Below are 20205 nucleotides of genomic sequence, written 5' to 3' on the forward strand. Positions count from 1 at the left end.
TAATACCCTAATTGTGCAGAATAACCTCTATCAATTATTATCACTTTGGACCCAATACTCAAGAGGCTAAAAAGAAAACAGCTTCATTTTTGTCTCTCATTGTCTCTTTAAACATGCTCAGTGGAGCTAGATCTTCTTTGATCCTCTTAAAATTTAATTAGAGATCATGATTTTTCTGATCACTCCTACTTACTACAAATGGCTTCAGCTCAGTAATATAAATATGTAGTCTTCATGGCAGATTGAAAATTAAAACTTCTGCTTTGATCTGCTTGCAGTTTATGGCAAATCGTATTTTCCAAAAATGGCTATGCCTATATTTTTGTTTCCACCTGGTCTTCCAGAACCTTGCCACTTTCCCATCAGGAAGTGGAGTCCATGTCCCCTCCTTTTGAATCTGGATGGGCTTTTAAAACTGTGAGTAAGTGGAAATGATGTTATGTGATTCTGAGGCTAGACATAAAAGGTGTTACAACTTCCATCTGGATCTTTCTTGGGACTCTTGCCTTGAGAACCTTGAGCTGCAATGTAAGATGTCTGAGGCTACCATGCTATTAAGAAGCTTAAACTAGCCTACACAGAAATACCACCTGGAGAAACCCTGAGATTATATGAAACAAGAGATGTCCAGCCAGCTCCCAGTTGCTCCTGGAACTTCACACTGTTCCACGTTCAGCTATCATGAAAAGTCTGAGCCAGAGCTGTCCAGATAGGCTGTTTCTGAATTCCTGACCCAGAGAAACCATTAAAGATAATAAATGGTTGCTGTTGTTTGAAACCACTAAACTTGAGAGACTGAATATACAAACACAATACCAGATCGTATACGACAACAGAACTCTGACCCACAAACTCTGCAGTAAACAGCTGGTTTCCAAACTACAACTTTGGCAGAACAGTCAGAACTTGGTCAATACCAGCTTTCCTATTTTTTGCCTCTGCTTCCAACTCAGAACCAACCAGAGAAAGCCAAACCATCACCCCCAAACCAATCACATAAGTTGCACTGCTTGTAGTTGGCCCACCTCCAGCTTCTCTATGCCAATAACCTCCATTCAGAATATACCTGAAGCCTTCCCTTTTTTCCCTATAAAGTTTTGCCACTCCTCTGCCTGCCTTTGAGTCTCTGCCAAACACAAGTGACCATGGCCTGTAATACCAGTCATTTGAAACAACCTAAAGATAAAGAGAAACATTAATTACATAAGTGGCATGTAGAATTTACAGAATATTGTGGAAAACCCCTTAATGTTCAATATACATCTGATTTAAAAAGTAGGTTAAGAAAATACAAATATTTATGTGAAAGGATATTAGTTTAAATATAACTATATCTAAATACAGAAATTACTGTTTGTCTATTTATTTATTTATTTATTCATTCATTCCTGGTTATAGACGGTGGGTGGAGGCACCCATGTGGTTTTGCATGTCCAGTCCTAGCAAGGTGGATGATCCCACGTGAGACTTCGAGTTCACCTGTGACGGCCTCGCCACGCCCCCATCGCGCCTTGGGGAGGGCCTTGGAGAGCGCCCCAACCTGCGCAAGGTCTTCTGGGAGATATAGTCCCGCCGCCTGGCCGCGTCTTCTGCCTGCGCACGGGCACCACCGGCTGGGCCTTCTGGGTACCCGGCGCGGTTAGGTCGTGCTGGTTCCGTGGAACAGCGGCTGATGAAGGACCCGTGGCGACCTCCATGCCCAATACCTCCGGGCCTAGAGAGGTGAGTCCCCTCGCTGGCTGAGGACAGCAGGAATAGCCAGGGGTCCCCGGGCCCTGCGAAGGGGGAACGTGAAAACCGAAGGTCCGGGAGTCGCGGGGTCCGAGGGGCGACGCAGGGGCTTCTTGGTTTTATTGACGTGGGGGTAGATGGCTGCGACTACCATTTACCCCCATCTACTACCAACAAGGGGATGGCGTGTCCCCTTGTTGGTGGGCCTCCCGGCATCCTTGGGTGGGGGGTTGGAGGCAGGGGTCCTTGGATTTAGGGGAGAGCCCATGACGGACATTTTGGTTTGGAAGGCTCCGCTGGTGCATTGCAACCCCAGGTTGGTGGGGACAGGACAGTGAGGCAGGGTCCAGGGATTTGGGGGTGTCGACTGAAAAAAAAAGCACAGCCTAAAAGTTGAGAATTATGTTTTATTTGGTGAGCTTTCTGAGGACTTAAGCCCAGGACCCAGTCTCTTATCTCTAAGGCAGGGGTCCCCAACACCCCGGCCACCACCGGGTACCGGTCCGCAGCCTGTTAGGAACCAGGCCGCACAGCAGGAGGTGAACAGCCGGCGAGGGAGAGAAGCTTTGTATGCCGCTCCCCATCGCTCCCCATCACTCGCATTACCGCCCGAACCATGTCCGTACCCCCCCACCACCCCGTGGAAAAATTGTCTTCCACGAAAGTGGTCCCTGGTGCCAAAAAGGTTGGGGCCCGCTGCTCTGAGGGACTGCGCTGAAGAGGTAAGGGGGGGAGGTTTGCAACAAAAACCAGGCAGTCGGAACACCAAAAGATAACTGTTAATTAGGAAAAAACCAGACAACTCAAGTTAATGAATTTAGCGCTTTTCTATGTATGGGAAGATGTGAGAGTCTGGGCTCATTGAAATCGTTCCTTTGATCTGCACCTTAGCTGTCTAGGGCCAGTATCCTGCTTTTTTCCATCCTGAATCCCTTCAGGGTTCACAGTTGGGGGTGGCTGCAGTGGGTACTGGCTTGCTGGCCACAACATCCTTTGTTTACTGATATGGCAGGCGGCATTCTTAGTCCACTGGGGGAGCATATTGGGGCTGTATGTTCTGAGGTGTTTGGGCAGCTAGATCTGTGCATGCCTGGGTTTGGGAGATGTGGGGAGGAATTAGGAAGTGGGTGCCGCTGGGTTTGGGATATAGTGAGAGTCATGAGTCTTGGTCTTTATGGTGACAATATGTTCTGACATCCCTTAGTTTGGAGGTGACTTGGACTTTGAGGAGGAGGGCCAGAGTCTTGGATCCCCCCTTTTGTTGTAGATGCTCCTGTGAGGCCACCTTCACCTCTGACTCAGAGGGCTTTTTCTATAAGTGAGCCAAGGGGTGTGTTATCAGAGGGGTGGACAAATTGTGCTAGCCACCAGGGTGGGCTCTTCCCCCAGCCAGGCCCTCTATGAATTGCCAAAGGCCAGCTGCCACTTTGCATCTGAGAAACCCCAGAGCTTAAAGTGGTCAGCAGCTTCTCTAAGCTTCCCAGGTGCTGTGGAGCTAAATGACCTTCCCCTGGGTACTTGCCTCTGGGGTAGCAAAGCCAGGAATATCACAGTTATAATCACCTCCACAGTTACCTGCAAAAGAGAATTCTCCACATTGTTGGCCAGTGAGGGCTGTAGGAGAGTTGTATTTCCTTTGTTGTCTCTTTGGAAGGTATAGTTCCAGGTTTTAAAGGTGGAGGTGTCCCAGTTGTGAATTTGGTATCACAGGTGATCGTAAGTCACAGGCCTGGCTGTAACTCTGCAAAGCCTCTCTGAGTGCAGAGGTTGGCGGGATGAACATGCTCTATGTTTTCCTTGGTCTTTCAGGTCAAGGTTGGCTCATGGCTCTTCTATTTTCCTTTAGGTAAGGGTGGATCTGCAGAGACTGAGTATGAAGATTTCTGGCATGTGACTCAGTCCTCATTGCTCCTGGCTCCCCATTCTGCCCTCTTTGGAATCTGCTGGCCCTGAGAGGTCTGTGAAAAGAGGAGAAAATGGCTCCAGGATTCCTGGCAGCAAGGCCCTCAGTGAGTGATTTTTAACCTCTTTCATGCAGTAATCCCTGTCCCCAGTTAGATGACATGTTTGTTCACTGCCTCGAAGTGCCCACTAAGGCTCTGAGACAAACATGAAACGTGGCACAGCTTTGGGAAACTCCAGAGGAAAGCCCACTCTCTCTCCTCAATTTACCTCCCCCTTTGACCCCATCGGTATCAGAGCTCTTGGCACACCTTAACCTTTGCCCCTACTTTCCATTAATTTAGTCCACAAATGGTTCACCCTCTCTTCCACATGCCCTGGTGTGCACTGTGTACATTGGGAAGTATTGTCTTTTCTTGAGGGCTTGTAGGCCTTGTTGAGGTGGTTTGTTTGTTTGTTTTCCTTACTGCAATGGATTTTAAAATTTAAGTGGTATTAAATTAACAAGAATTGCAAGAATAGTACAAACTACACCTGTATACCCTTCATTCACATTCATCAGTTGTCAACTTTTTGCCAGTTACTTTATCATTCCATCTCCATATGTGTATTTGTCATTTTCTGAATCGCTTGAGAGTAAGTTGCAGACATCGTCTTTTACCCCTAATTATTTCAGCATGCATCTCCTAAAAACAAAGACAGTCCCTTAAATAGCCATAGTATAATTCAGGGAATTTAACATTGATGCAGTACTATTGTCTAATCTCCAATTTATAATAATAAACATTTGCCAGTTGTCCTAATAAGTTTCTTTATGCCCCACATCCCCTGCCCTTACATGTCTTTAGTCTTCTTTAATCTGGAATACTTTCTTAACATTTCTGTCTTTATTGATCTTGACATTTTTGAAAAGTACAGGCTTGTTATTTTAAATGTTCCTCAAATTGGATTTGTCTTTTGGTTCTTCATGATTAGATTACGATTACACACTTCTGGCAGGAGTAACACAGAATTGATGTGTCCTCAATTTGTCATATCAGTTGGCACAGAATATTGATTTGTTTCATTATGTTACAAACTTTGATCACTTAATTAATGTTGAGTCTGCCAGGTTTCTCCACTGTAACTTTTCTATTTGAGGATTGGAGAGGAAGGGAACAGATCTCTTAAGCTGGATGTCACTACCATGTGGAAGGCATATCAAAATGGGACAGGGAGGGAATAGAATCTTATATAGAAGATGGCCACAGTGGTCCAGATAAGAGCTGATTGTGTCCTGGATCAGGGTGATCACAGTGAAGGTGGAATGAAACAAAAATATTCAAGGGCTTCCCTGGTAGCTCAGTGGTTGAGAGTCCGCCTGCCGATGCAGGGGACACGGGTTCGTGCCCTGGTCCGGGAAGATCCCACATGCTGCGGAGCAGCTGGGCCCGTGAGCCATGGCCGCTGAGCTTGCGCGTCCGGAGGCTGTGCTCCACAACAGGAGAGGCCACAACAGTGAGAGGCCCGTGTACTGCAAAAAAAAAAAAAAAAAAAAAATCAAGAGTTAATGGTGGGATGGCAGTGGGGGAGAACTTCCCTGGTGGTTCAGTGGTTAAGACTCCGTGCTTCCAATTCAGGGGGCCCGGGTTCGATCCTTGCTCAGGGAACTGGATCTCGCATGCCACAACTAAGAGTCCGCATGCCACAACAAAGAGTTCACATGCCACAGCTAAAGATCCCCCATGCTGCAACTAAGACCCTGTGCAGCCTAAATAAATAAATATTTAAAAAAAAAAGAGTATGGGGGGAATCAAATCAATGAGATTAGGTATTTAATTGAGGGAGGTGTCAACTATAGATTTCTGAGTTTTGCAACTACATGCATGGTGGTATGATTTTCTGAGATAGGAAATAGCAGGGTTACCAGATACTGGGGGTTATGTGTGGAAATGGGGAATCAGGAAGTGTGCCAGAATCCCAGAAAGAAACAGATAACACACTCATAAGGAATGATCAAAGAAACTTTCATGAAGGGACTATTTATAAGTTTTTCAGAGACCATTGTGGGATGGTTTCAGCATCCCCGGATTAGCAACGTAATGGAGCCCTTACCACCACAGGCTGAAATGGTTAGGAAAGAGAGCAGTTCCTGGAACCTGGTTTCTTCTTTGACCCTTTGGTTATTTGGGAGTATGTTGTTTAATTTACACATATTTGTGATTTTCCTAAATTTTTTCCTGTTATTGACTTCTAATTTCATTCCATTGTATTCAAAGAACATAAACTTTGTATTATTTCTGTAATTTTAAATTTGTTAAGATTTGTTTTATGACCTAGCATACGTTCTATCCTGGAGAATGTTCCATGTGCTTGAAAGTTCCATTATTATTGAAAAATATATATATTCTGTTGTTGTTAGCTGGAGTGTTCTATACATGTCTGTTAGGTCTAGTTGGTTTATAGTTTTTTCAAGTCTTCTATGTCCTTGTTGATCTTCTATTTAGTCATTCTATTTATTATTGAAGTTGGAATATCAAAGTCTCCAACTGTTACTGTTGAATTATCTGTTTCTTTCTCATTCTGTCAGCTTTTGTTTCATGTATTGTAGTGCTCTGTTACTAGATGCACTACATGTTTATAAACATTATATCTTCCTGATGGATTGACCCTTTTATCATTATAAAATGTTCCTCTTTATCTCTAGTAACATTTTTTGTTTAAAGTGTGTTTTGTCAGATATTAGTATAGCCACTGTAGCTTGCTGTGATTGCTGTTTGCATGCTATGTATATCTTTTTTCACCTTTTAACTTACAGTCAGTTTGTATCTTTGAATCTAAAGGGTGTCTTCTGTAGACAGCAACTAGTTGAATCATGTTTGTTTTTTTTAATCTCTACCTTTAGATTGGATTTATAGGAAGCCATTGATGTATCCTTTTGTTTCTAAACGAAGAAGTACTTTCTAACAACTTGCAGAAAGTATATAGTAATAAGTAATTGTTTTCCTTTAAAAATTACCCATTGAAAAACTCTTTGCACATTCTATAAAACTGGCCTGTATTCTTCTAAATGTTAGTGTTATAAAAGACAAAGAAAAGCAGAGGAACTGTCTAGATTAAAGATACATGATACATGTAAAAGATACTAAAGATACTAAAGATACATGACAGTAAATTGCAGAACTTGATCCTGAACTGAGTCTTCTATCAGGTTAGAATATTTTATAAAGGACATCATTAGGATAACTAGAAATGGAATATTTTTGATTGATGCAATGCTTTTTTATGTAATCTGTGACATTTCCTGAATTTGATATTTGCACTGTGGTTATGTAAGAGAATAGCCTTATTCTTAGGAAATATACACTGAAAGATTACGGGGCAAAGGGGCATGATGTACATCTCCTACTCTTAAATGGTTCAGAAAAAAATTATGTGTGTGTATTTGTACAGAGAGAGAGTGAGAATGGTAAAGCAAATGTGGCAAAATGTTTTAACAAAAAGGTGAATCTGGGTGAAGGGTATATGGGAGTTCTTTATATTATTCTTGTGATTTTCTATAAGCTGAAATTACTTTCAAATGAGGTTTTTACAAAGCTGTTTGAAAATGATGGTGCATTTTGTTGATAGAATACTATGCAACCATAATGAAGGAGGAAGAAGCCTTTTAAGTACTAATATGGAATGTCCTTTTGAATATATTTAGGAAATCATGATTGTGGTGGTAGTTACACAATATAGATGTTTGTCAAAACTCATCAAACTGTACCCTGAAAATGGGAGCATTTTACTGTGTATAAAGTATACCTCAAAGTTAATTTTAAAATACAACTCTATAGTTAGGGGAAAAAATTGCAAACCAATGTGCATAGTATGCTATTGTTTGTATGAAGAAGAGAAAAAAAGGATATGTGACTTTTTCTTGAACGTATGCATATTTAAGGACGGATGCATAAAAAGTGTTTAACTTTTAACAGAAATGTTTATTGTTTAAACTTAAATGCATATTACTAAGCTGTAAGAAGCCAGTTTGAAAAGGTTACATGTTGTATGATTCCAACCATATGACATTCCGGAAATGGCAAACCTATGGAGACAGTAAAAAGATCAGTGGTTGCTAGGGAGAGATGAATAGACAGAGGATTTTTAGAGCAGGGAAAATACTCTGTATAAAAGTATAATAGGGCTTCCCTGGTGGTGCAGGGGTTGAGAATTTGCCTGCTAATGCAGGGGACACGGGTTCGAGCCCTGGTCTGGGAAGATCCCACATGCCGCGGAGCAACTAGGCCCGTGAGCCACAACTACTGCGCCTGCGCGTCTGGAGCCTGTGCTCCGCAACAAGAGAGGCCGCGATAGTGAGAGGCCCGCTCACTGCAATGAAGAGTGGCCCCTGCTTGCCACAACTAGAGAAAGCCCTCGCACAGAAATGAAAACCCAACACAAATAAATAAATAAATAATAAATAAATAAATTTTTAAAAGCCAAGCATTAAAAAAAAAAAAGGTGTAATAGTGAATACCTGTCAATATAAATGTGTCCAGATCCATCGACTGAACAAGAGTGAACCCTAATTTAAACTAAGGACTTTGGGTGATTATAATGTGTCAGTGTAGGTTCATCAGTTGTACCAAGTGTACCATTCTGGTGGGGGGGTGTTGATAATGTGAGAGGTTGTGCAATCTGGGGAAGGTTGTGGGGCAGGGGTTTTATGGGAAATCTCTGTACCTTCCCCTCAATTTTGTTGTGAACCTAAAACTGCTCCAGAAAATAGTCTTTTTTTTTTTTTTTAAGTTTAACAGAGGTTGTCTCCGGGGAGGAGAGATGGGAAGAGGGAGACTTTTGTTACTATATGTGTTTTTACACATATAAACATATGTACATTGTAATACTTTTTCAAAAATAAAAATTCTTGGAAAACAAAAGCTATTTGAACAGAAAGAAGTTTAGGAAAGTGATAGTTTTAGATCACAAATTTACAAAAATGAAGAGTGTTTTTTATAATAACCGTAACTGATTAGGAAATTAAATGAAGGGCGACAGATTTGCAAAAGCAGCAAGAATATCAAACACATTACTTTGAACCTAAGAAAGAACATGCTGGATCTTTAAGAAGAATCTAACAAACTCTCTAAGGGACAAGAACATTACCCATTGTTCTTAGATTTTAATAAGTGATTTAAAGTTCCACATGTATTTGGAGCAACATGAAATAGTTTTAAATTAAGAATCTTATAGAAAAATAGATGTTTCAGAACTTGTGGGAAAATACATGTATATAACACATGCACGAACTTTTATCAGTGTGAAGAATATGCTGTTTGTAAAATACATGAACATTTAGTAAGCTCTTAATTTACCACTCTCTGTGTGTTGTAGATTTTAGATCTAGATTTTTTTTTACTGAGTTAAAAGTGCAAAGGAAATGTGCAAAAATTATGACACCCTTAAAGGTAGCAGTAGAAATACAATCTACTTTATAAATCAAGAAGTGGACTGTTCAGGGACCTTTGGCATTTTTCAGAGTATTTATTTTCAGAGTATTTTTCAGAGTATTTAATTTTTAAAGGCTTTTATTGTAAATGTTAATGAACACAAGGTAATTGGAGAATTTTGGGAAAGTCTAGAAAAGACAGAAAAAGAAACTCATAATTCCACCAGTTTTCAATAAAAAAGTAGAAAGTGAAAGGTCCCCCATTTATCCAAAGGTAACCATTGTAAACAACTTGTTCTCTTTCCAGAAATTTTTTTTGCATCTGCTCCTAAACCCACATGGTACTGTGCATATAGTTTCTAAAATGAAAATATTAATAATCTGCAGTTTGCATTTTTTTCTCCACACGTTGTAACATGGACCTCTTTCTAAGGTAATCTATAATGTTATCTTCCTTTAAAGAAGTTTTAAAAACTGGCTGTTGGGCTTCCCTGGTGGCGCAGTGGTTGAGAGTCTGCCTGCCGATGCAGGGGACACAGGTTCGTGCCCCAGCCCTGGAAGATCCCACATGCCGCAGAACGCCTAGGCTGTGAGCCGCTGAGCCTGCGCGTCTGGAGTCTGTGCTCCGCAACGGGAGAGGCCACAACATTGAGAGCCCCGCGTACCACAAAAAACTAAAAAAAAAACAACAAAAAACTGGGTGTTATTGCATGACTTTGCTAATTAGAGTTTTTTAGAATCACCATAACTTATTAAATTTTTGCAAAAACTTTAAAAAGTGAGATGTAAATTACATGCAATAAATTGCACAAATCTTAAGTACATCTTGGTGAATTTTTACATATATATACACAGCAATGAAATCACCACCCAAGTAAACATACAGAATATGTCTGTCACCTTATAAAGTTCCCTTTGTGCTCCCTCCCAGTTTCCCCCATAGGCAACCACTATTTCTGATTAGTTTTGCCTATTCTGTAACTGAATAAATACAGTTTGTACTCCCTTCACTCAGCGTAATATCTCTGAAATTCGTCCAGCTGTTACCTTAACATTTTGTTATGTCACTTCTTATTCCGTAGTTTATATTTGTTTAAAAAGAAAATAGCTTAATATTTTGCTTGTTAAACATATTGCTTGTTGTAAATAGAAGAGTACAATTGGATATAGAGTTGAACGTGGAATTATCCTGTGTCCAATTTCCCATCCAATGCATTGAGAATCATTTACATCTATGTAAAATACTCATACTTTAAAAAAAAATTTACAAAAGTAAATCTTAACACAGTTTGGCTGCTTTCTCTGTAAAGTTACACTAAAGTAGCCTTTCTTTGTCAGTATATACAGAGCTGCCTCATTCTTTAGCAGATATTCAGTATTGTGTGGTCCAGTGTGGGTGTACTTTCAGATAACTGAAAGTTCTTCAGTATTACAAATGTAACTACAATAAATATCTCTGCACTCATATCTTCATGCTCTTGTGCAAGTCTGACATTTAGAATTGGAAGTGTGGGACCAAAGGTGTTCTGTACATTAAAAAACTTTTTTTTAGTGAACTGAATTTTTTGTATTGAGGATTAATTGACACATGATAAACTGCACATAAAGTGTTCAATTTTATATTCATATATATATTCATGAATATATATGAATATATTCAATTTTGACATTTTTATACACTCATGAAACCATCATCTCAATCAAGATAACCAATGTATCTTATCACCCCCCAAAGTTTCCTTGTTCACTTTTGTAACCCCTGCTTCCTGACCCTCCCTGCCCCCTCAATTTGAAGGATACAATCAAATTGCTCCCCCCCAGAAGACTGTACCTATTTATGTTCTAACAGCATATGAGACTGATCATTTTCCTACAGCCTCACTAGTGATAAGGTTTTCAGATTTTAAAACATTTACTGATTTGATAGCTAAAAAGAGAAATTCAAGTATTTCACCAGTTCACCTTTAGAGAATTGTGGATTTGTATCCCCAAAGTGGGAGGTTTCCAGGAAATCTTCACAGAGGATGCAGAATTTGCTGCCCTGTGACTTGATCAACCTGTGAAGCTACAGTCCTGAGAAAGTCAGAGCTGGGTACCCCTAGGAAGTAGGGTTATGCCTTGTACACAGTGGATGCTTAGTAAACGTTTATCACCTTAACTGTGCTTTAGTTTATTAACTGTGCTCTCACTTAAATAGAGAAGTCCAGGACCCAGCCTGAAGTCCAGGCTGCTGGGACATCTCCTCTCCTGCCTACAAGAACAAAACAGCTACCTGAGCATGAAGGCTGCAGGAGGTCCCCCACATGCAGGAGTTCCATCTTTGGTGGAGACAACATCTCCTGAAACTCCCTCTGGATGTTCCAGGTGGAGTTTGGAGAGGCTGAAGAGAGATTCCCTCAGCAGAGCTGCTGTGACTGAGGGGATTCCCCTCCTAACAGGGAGGGCAAGATGTGGGACCATGTAGAAGCTGGAGTGACCTCAAAGAGTAAGGAGAAAGGTGAGAGTTAAATCATTACCAAGGCACACAGTAGGTATTCAGTAGGTTTTTGCAAGGAGGGAGGGAGAAAGTGTCTGGGTCGAAGGGCCATCTGTGAAAGTAGAAAGAGAGGAAAAAGCTTTCTAGGGGAGGGCCTAGAAAAAACAGGTAATGGTAAACAAGGACCAGTGTTACCAGCTGAATACAATGTGCCCCTTCTCCCTTCTTGGTAACTAAGATACTGGTCTGCTTCAGTGAGCCAAGTTCATTTTTCACTGCTTCTTTCTTCTTACCCAGCACTGCCTTCTGAGGTTTCTGCCCTTCTTCAGGAAGAGGAGGAAATGCCCAAATTACAGGTAAATTAAAGTCCACCTTCTCTCCCTCAAAATATCACCCACATACCTCATTTTGGGGATTGGGGAAGGAGAGCAATATAACATGTATATTGTGCTGGCCCTGGGCTAGACATATGTTACTCCAGTTTCTCAACAAAGTCTGAACATTGCTGGTAGGAGTGACAAAATGGTGCAATATACTTTGGAAAACAGTTTTAGAGTTTCTTATATAATTAAGCACACACTTACCATTGACCCAGAGATTCCACTGTATTTACCCAGAAGAAATGAAAATAGATGTCCACACAAAAATCTGTATGTGACTATTAGCAGCTTTGTTTATAATAGCCCTGAACTAAAAACAACCCAAATGTCCATCAACTGATAAATGGATAAAATGTGTTAATCCATATAATTAAGAACTACTCATTAAAAAAAAAAAAGGAAACAACTGCTGATACATATAACAACATGAATGAATCTCAAAAGCATTATGCTGAGAAAAAATAAGCCAGACACAAAAGAGTACATACTATGTGACTCTGAGACAGGCTGGGCCCTCGACCTTTTGCTGCAGTGCTTGCACCTGGACAAACGTCTCCTTGAGCAACAAAATACAAAGAACTATAAGGGACTAAAAATAACTGCATGCATGTGCAGTTGGGGCAAATTCTGGACAAAAGATACAAAAAGACCAAAAAAACTCAGCTGCCACTTCTGAAGAGCTGGGAGCAAAAGCTGGGTACTGCACATGCGCCCTGCACTCAGCACCACCAAAGGGTTGGGCAAAACACCTAAGCCACCCCTCTGGCCCGACCCCTGGACACACCCTTACCCTCACCCCATATAAGGAAGCAGCTCGCTTTCCCCACCTCTGGGAGCAAGGGAAACTTGTTTGTTTTTGCTCCCCCTTGCTGCAGCAGAGACCCCAATAAAGCCTAGCCTGAATTTCTTATCTGGCCTCTAGTCAATTTCTATTGATTGGGGAAGAACCCCAGTTGGTATTGATTCCATTTATATGAAGTTCTAGAACAGGCTAAATTAATCTATAGCTGTTCTGTGCCTTCTCCTCTCTCTTCAGCTCTGAACAAACCCCTCCTAGTAGAGAACCCCGTCTTCCCCACAGTGGTAGCCACTATTCTGACTTCTAGTACTGTAGATTAGTTTAGTCTGATTTTGAACTTTTTAAATAGAATCAAGAGTACATACAGTACTCTTTTGTGCTGGTTTTTTTTCAATATTATGTTGTGAGATTGATGTATATTGTTTCATGTATATGTAGTTTGTTCACTTTCATTTCAGTATAGCAGTAGTTTCTAAAACTTTTTGTTTCAGGACCCCTTTACACTTTAAAAAATGGCTTTTGTTATGTGTGTTATCAATATTACCAGATTGGCGGTTCAAGCTAACAAAAATTTAAAATATTTATTAATCCATTCAAAAATTAATCCATTACAGTTAATGTCACATTTTATGAAAAATACTTAATTTTCCAAAACAAAAAAAAATAAAAAAGAAGAATGGAAATGTTTTATATTTTTGCTAATCTCTTTAACGTCTGGCCTAATAGAAAACAGCTGGAATCTCACATCTGCTTCAACATTTTCTCAGTTGCAAGATCACATGACATGTAGCCTCCATATTGTTGTAAGAGAATGAGAGTGTATAAGCCTTGAGAATTATTATGAAAATAATATTGACTTTACAGACCCCCCTGACAGGGTCTTGGGGAACCTCATGCATCCCTGAACCACAGTTTGGGAATTGGTACTGAATATTAGTCCTTCATGTGACTCTGCCAGAGTTCATATATCCTTTCTATTGTAAATGTATGAGTGGGGATTTGGGGCCCATAATAAACATTGTTAATATATAATTATCAGAGGGATGTTTCCTATATAGCATTTCTTATTAACCAAAGAGTCCTTATTGTTGATCTATGTCTTGTTCCTTCCCACACAACTATCCACTCACTTTTCTTGCCAACTGGAATTCCCCACCTCCCTTCCCTCTATTCACATTTTAACCATCCCACAAGGCTGGTACCTGGCTTTCTCCATGGTACCTGCCCTCATGGCCCCAACCCACCTTGGACTCCTTCTCTGGACCCTTCCCCAAGTAAATCTCAAGCTTATTCTGATTCATAGAATGTTGTGTGGATGATACCTCTGAAATTGTGTAGCATTTGGTGTACTGTGGTTGAAGTTTGAGTCTTCTCACCCAAAGAGAATTTAAGGGCTGAAGCGTTAAAAAAAAATGTACCTCATGCATCTTTTCAATCTTCTACATGATATAACACAATCAAGTGCATGGATGTGTGCCTAAGTTAGTCTAACTCAGGACCCTGGAAACTCTCAGGACCACTTATGGATGTCACTGGTGCTTGTCAGCTGCATTCCTCTGTGGGAATGGGTATGTGTGAGGGTGACTTTGTTTGTTGTTTTAGGAGCTGGTGACGTTCCAGGATGTGGCTGTGGACTTTACCCAGGAGGAGTGGGAGCACCTGGATCCCTCTCAGAGGCACCTGTACAGAGAAGTGATGTTGGAAAACTATGGGAATCTCATCTCCTTGGGTGAGAACAGCATCTTCCTGAACCCATCTTCTTTCTCTCGGGTTCAGTTGTATAGAGTAAATCCTGAGGGGATTTGCATTTGGGGGTCCACATATTCCAGATCCCTTAATGGTAGTGGTTATCAGATTTGAGAGTGCATAGAAATACCTGAGGTGAAGGCAAGAAATGCCAGTTCCTGTCCAAATTAAAGGAGACTAAAGAGATAAGACAACTAAATGCAGTGTCTTACTCTAGATAGAAAATATCTAGGAAAATAGTGCTAAACGGAACATATTTGAGACAATTGGCATCATTTACAAATTAACTGTGAACTAGATACTAATACTGCATCAATGGTAAGTTTCCTGATTTTGATGGCTGTACTGTGGTTATGGAAAAAAGTGTCCCTGTTCTTAGGAAATGTGTACTGAAAGAATTTAGTCATAGAGAGCCATGGGGCCTGTAACTTTCTCTTAAGTGGTTTAAAAAAGAATTGTGTGTGAGAGAATAATAAAGTGAATGGGCCAAATATTAACAGTTGGTGACTATGGGTTAGGGTTCTACAGGCATTCTGTTCTGTGTATCACTCTTGCTATCTTTCTCTAAAATAAAAGGTTATCCGAAAAACCTACGTCCCTAGGTTCTACCACCAGGGCTACTGATTCAGTGGATTTGGGATGGAGTCTGCATTTTTGATAAGTCTCTTCAAACCACACTTTGGGCAGTGCTTCTCTGGTGGACACACAATCATTACTGCCTGTTCACCCCACAGAGAATTATTACTGTTGTATATTGCAAATAGGCCTCTTCACTGAAGTTCCTGGAATTCCTGGAACCATTTTTTTCTCTGGGGAAGAAAATACTTGTTTGTTTTTTTATTTATGCGTGTGTGTGTCTACATATATATAAATATAATATGTGATTTTGATGCACAGTGCTTTTATTCACCTTTCCCAGCCTTCATAGGACCTTCACGAATACCAAGTGATAAGACTGACTTATGGCAGGGTCCTTGTCCACATCATATTGCCCTAATCCACCAGTCTTTCCCCTCAAGCAGGACGTCTGCTGTCCAAACCAGAAATGATTTCCCATTTTGAACAAGAAGATGATGTGTGGATGGAGAAAAAAATACCAAGAAGCTCCTATTCAGGTGAGAACCAGTCAGCCAGGAGAAAATGCCATTAATAATCCTATGAATCCATGAAGGGATGGGTAGCAACTTCAAAAATATATATTATTTAACTTTTCATGCTGATAATTTAATTAAAAATATTTAAATATTTATTTGATTGGAGGCAAATATCTTTTTTTTTTAACATCTTTATTGGAGTGTAATTGCATTGCAATGTTGTGTTAGTTTCTGCCATATAATAAAGTGAATCAGCTGTATGTATACATATATCCCCATATTTCCTCCCTGTTGTGTCTCCCTCCCACCCTCCCTATCCCACCCCTCTAGGTGGTCACAAAGCACTGAGCTGATCTCCCTGTGTGATGCAGCTGCTTCCCACTAGCTATCTATTTTACATTTGGTAGTGTATATATGTCAATGCTGCTCTCTCACTTTGTCCCAGCTTACCCTTCCCTCTCCCTGTGTCCTCAGGTCCATTCTCTATGTCTGTGTCTTTATTCCTGTCCTGCCGCTAGGTTAATGAGAACCATTTTTTTTTTTTTTTTTAGATTCCATATATATGTGTTAGCATACGGTATTTGTTTTTCTCTTTCTGACTTACTTCACTCTGTATGACAGACTCTAGGTCCATCCACCTAACTACAAATAACTCAGTTTTGTTTCTTTTTATGGCTGAGTAGTATTCCATTGTATACATGTGCCACATCTTCTTTATCCATTCATCTGTCAGTGGACACTTAGGTTGCTTCCATGTTATGGCTATTGTAAACAGTGCTGCAATGAACATTGTGTTACATGATTCTTTTTTTTTTAATTTATTTTATTTCTTTACTTTTGGCTGTGTTGGGTCTTTGTTGCTGCGTGTGGGCTTTCTCTAGTTGCAGTGAGTGGGGGCTACTCTTCGTTGACGTGCACAGGCTTCTCATTGTGGTGGCTTCTCTTGTTGTGGAGCACGGGCTCTAGGTGCGCAGGCTTCAGTAGTTGTGGTACGTGGGTTCAGTAGTTGTGGCACACGGGCTTAGTTGCTCCGCGGCATGTGGGATCGTCCTGGACCAGAGATTGAACCCACGTCCCCTGCATTGGCAGGATATGTCTCTCCATCTCTTTCCATCATCTTTGATTTCTTTCATCAGTGTCTTATAGTTTTCTGCATAAAGGTCTTTTGTCTCCTTAGGTAGGTTTATTCCTATATATTTTATTCTTTTTGTTGCAGTGGTAAATGGGAGTGTTTCCTTAATTTCTCTTTCAGATTTTTCATCATTAGTGTATAGGAATGCAAAAGATTTCTGTGCATTAATTTTGTATCCTGCTACTTTACCAAATTCATTGATTAGCTCTAGTTTTCTGGTGGCATCTTTAGGATTCTCTATATATAGTGTCATGTCATCTGCAAACAGTGACAGTTGTACTTCTTTTCTGATTTAGATTCCTTTTATTTTTTTTCCTTCTCTGATTGCTGTGGCTAAAACTTCCAAAACTATGTTGAATAATAGTAGTGAGAGTGGGGATCCTTGTCTTTTTCCTGATGTTAGAAGAAATGGTTTCAGTTTTTCACCATTGAGAACGATGTTGGCTGTGGGTTTGTCATATATGGTCTTTATTACATTGAGGTAAGTTCCCTCTATGCCTATCTTCTGGAGAGTTTTTATCATAAATGGTTGTTGAATTTTGTTGAAAGCTTTTTCTGCATCTATTGAGATTATCATATGTTTTTTATCCTTCCATTTGTTAATATGGTGTATTAACAAACTGATTGACTGATTTGTGTATATTGAAGAATCCTTGTATTCCTGTGATAAACCCCACTTGATCATGGTGTATGATCCTTTTAATGTGCTCTTGGATTCTGTTTGCTAGTATTTTGTTGAGGATTTTTGCATCTGTGTTCATCAGTGATAATGGTCTGTAGTTTTCTTTTTTTGTGACGTCTTTGTCTGGTTTTGGTATCAGAGTGATGGTGGCCTCGCAGAATGAGTTTGGGAGTGTTCCTCCCTCTGCTATACTTTAGAAGAATTTGAGAAGGATAGGTGTTAGATCTTCTCTAAATGTTTGATAGAATTTGCCTGTGCAGCCATCTGGTCCTGGGCTTTTGTTTTTTGGAAGATTTTTAATCACAGTTTCATTTTCAGTGCTTGTGATTGGTCTGTTTATATTTTCCATTTCTTCCTGGTTCAGTCTTGGAGGTTGTGCTTTTCTAAGAATTTGTCCATTTCTTCCAGATTGTCCATTTTATTGGCATAGAGTTGCTTGTAGTAATCTCTCATGATCCTTTGTATTTCTGCGGTGTCAGTTGTTACTTCTCCTTTTTCATTTCTAATTCTGTTGATTTGAGTCTTCTCCCTTTTTTTCTTGGTGAGTCTGGCTAGTGGTTTATCAATTTTGTTTATCTTCTCAAACAACCAGCTTTTAGGTTTATTGATCTTTGCCCTTGTTTCCTTCATTTCTTTTTCATTTATTTCTGATCTGATCTTTATGATTTCTTTCCTTCTGCTAACTTTGGGGTTTTTTTGTTCATCTTTCTCTAATTGCTTTAGGTGTAAGTTTAGGTTGTTTATTTGAGATGTTTCTTGTTTCTTGAGGTAGGATTGTATTGCTATAAACTTCCCTCTTAGAACTGCTTTTGCTGCATCCCACAGGTTTTGGGTCATCGTGTTTTCATTGTCATTTGTTTCTAGGTATTTTTTGATTTCCTCTTTGATTTCTTCAGTGATATCTTGGTTATTTAACAGCATATTGTTTAGCCTCCACATGTTTGTATTTTTTACAGTTTTTTTCCTGTAATTGATATCTAGTCTCATAGCGTTGTGGTCAGAAAAGATACTTGATATGATTTCAGTTTTCTTAAATTTACCAAGGCTTGATTTGTGACCCAAGATATGATCTATCCTGGAGAGTGTTCCATCAGCACTTGAGAAGAAAGTGTATTCTGTTGTTTTTGGATGGAATGTCCTATAAATATCAGTTACCTCCATCGTGTTTAATGTGTCATTTAAAGCTTATGTTTCCTTATTTATGTTCATTTTGGCTGATGTGTCCATTGGTGAAAGCAGGGTGTTAAAGTCCACTACTATTATTTACTGTCGATTTCCCCCTTTATGGCTGTCAGCATTTGCCTTTTGTATTGAAGTGCTCCTATGTTGGGTGCATAAATATTTACAATTGTTATATCTTCTTCTTGGATTGATCCTTTGATCATTATGTAGTGTCCTTCTTTGTCTCTTATAATAGTCTTTATTTTAAAGTCTATTTTGTCTGATATGAGAATTGCTACTCCAGCTTTCTTTTGATTTCCATTTGCATGGAATATCTTCTTCCATCCCCTCACTGTCAGTCTGTATGTGTCCCTAGATCTGAAGTGGGGCTCTTGTAGATGGCATATGTACGGGTCTTGTTTTTGTATGCATTCAGCCAGTCTTTCAGCTGGAGCATTTAATCCATTCACATTTAAGGCAATTTTTTTTTTTTTTTTTTGTGGTACGCAGGCCTCTCACTGTTGTAGCCTCTCCCGCTGTGGAGCACAGACCCTGGACGCGCAGGCCCAGCGGCCATGGCTCACGGGCCCCGCCGCTCCGCGGCATGCGGGATCCTCCCGGACCGGGGCACGAACCCGTGTCCCCTGCATCGGCAGGTGAACTCTCAGCCACTGTGCCACCAGGGAAGTTCCTAAGGCAATTATTGATATGTATGTTCGTATTACCATTTTCTTAGTTGTTTTGGGTTTGTTTTTGTAGGTCTTTTCCTTCTCTTGTGTTTCCTGCCTAGAGAAATTCCTTTAGCATTTGTTGTAAAGCTGGTTTGGTAGTGTTGAATTCTCTTAATTTTTGCTTGTCTGTAAAGGTTTTAATTTCTCCTTCGAATTTGAATGAGATCCGTGCTGGGTAGAGTAATCTTGGTTGTAGGTTTTTCCCTTTCATCACTTTAAATATGTCCTGCCACTCCCTTCTGGCTTGCAGAGTTTCTGCTGATAGATCAGCTGTTAACCTTATGGGGGTTCCCTTGTATGTTATTTGTTGCTTTTCCCTTGCTGCTTTTAATATTATTTCTTTGTATTTAATTTTTGGCAGTTGGATTAATATGTGTCTTGGCATGTTTCTCCTTGGATTTATCCTGTTTGGGAGTCTCTGCGCTTCCTGGACTTGATTGACTATTTCCTTTCCCATGTTAGGGAAGTTTTCAATTATAATCTCTTCAAATATTTTCTCAGACCCTTTCTTTTTCTCTTCTTCTTCTGGGACCCCTATAATTTGAATATTGGTGCATTTAATGTTGTCTCAGACTTCTCTGAGACTATCCTCAATTCTTTTCATTCTTTTTTCTTTATTCTGCTGTGCGGTAGTTATTTCCCCTATTTTATCTTCCAGGTCACTTATCCGTTCTTCTGCCTCAGTTATCTTGCTATTGATTCCTTCTAGAGAATTTTAAATTTCATTTACTGTGTTGTTCATCATTGTTTGTTTGCTCTTTAGTTCTTCTAGGTCCTTGTTAAACGTTTCTTATATTTTCTCCATTCTATTTCCAAGATTTTGGATCATCTTTACTGTCATTACGCTGAATTCGTTTTCAGGTAGACTGCCTATTTCCTCTTCATTTGTTCAGTCTGGTGAGTTTTTACCTTGCTTCTTCATCTGCTGCATATTTCTCTGTCTTCTCATTTTGCTTAACTT

The 20205-nt window shown here is 40.0% G+C and overlaps 1 protein-coding gene across 3 annotated transcripts in view; it reads left to right on the forward strand.

Moving 5' to 3' along the window:
- The first annotated feature begins 1587 nt into the window (after window positions 1–1587).
- The window catches only part of LOC112392272 (zinc finger protein 420-like), a 21970-nt gene continuing 3352 nt past the window's right edge, over window positions 1588–20205 (forward strand). The window contains exons 1-6 of one of the 3 annotated variants that reach the window (XM_024733929.1): window positions 1588–1722; window positions 3578–3740; window positions 11241–11540; window positions 11817–11875; window positions 14301–14427; window positions 15464–15559. In XM_024733929.1, coding sequence (XP_024589697.1) covers window positions 11492–11540; window positions 11817–11875; window positions 14301–14427; window positions 15464–15559 — 331 coding nt within the window. In that variant the 5' untranslated portion in view covers window positions 1588–1722; window positions 3578–3740; window positions 11241–11491. The remainder of the gene's footprint in view (window positions 1723–3577; window positions 3741–11240; window positions 11541–11816; window positions 11876–14300; window positions 14428–15463; window positions 15560–20205) is intronic. The other 2 variants (XM_024733928.1, XM_024733930.1) reach the window with 2 other exon arrangements.

The sequence above is a fragment of the Neophocaena asiaeorientalis genome, unplaced genomic scaffold, assembly GCF_003031525.2.
Source record: "Neophocaena asiaeorientalis asiaeorientalis breed wild unplaced genomic scaffold, Neophocaena_asiaeorientalis_V1.1 scaffold280, whole genome shotgun sequence".
Lineage (NCBI taxonomy): Eukaryota > Metazoa > Chordata > Mammalia > Artiodactyla > Phocoenidae > Neophocaena > Neophocaena asiaeorientalis.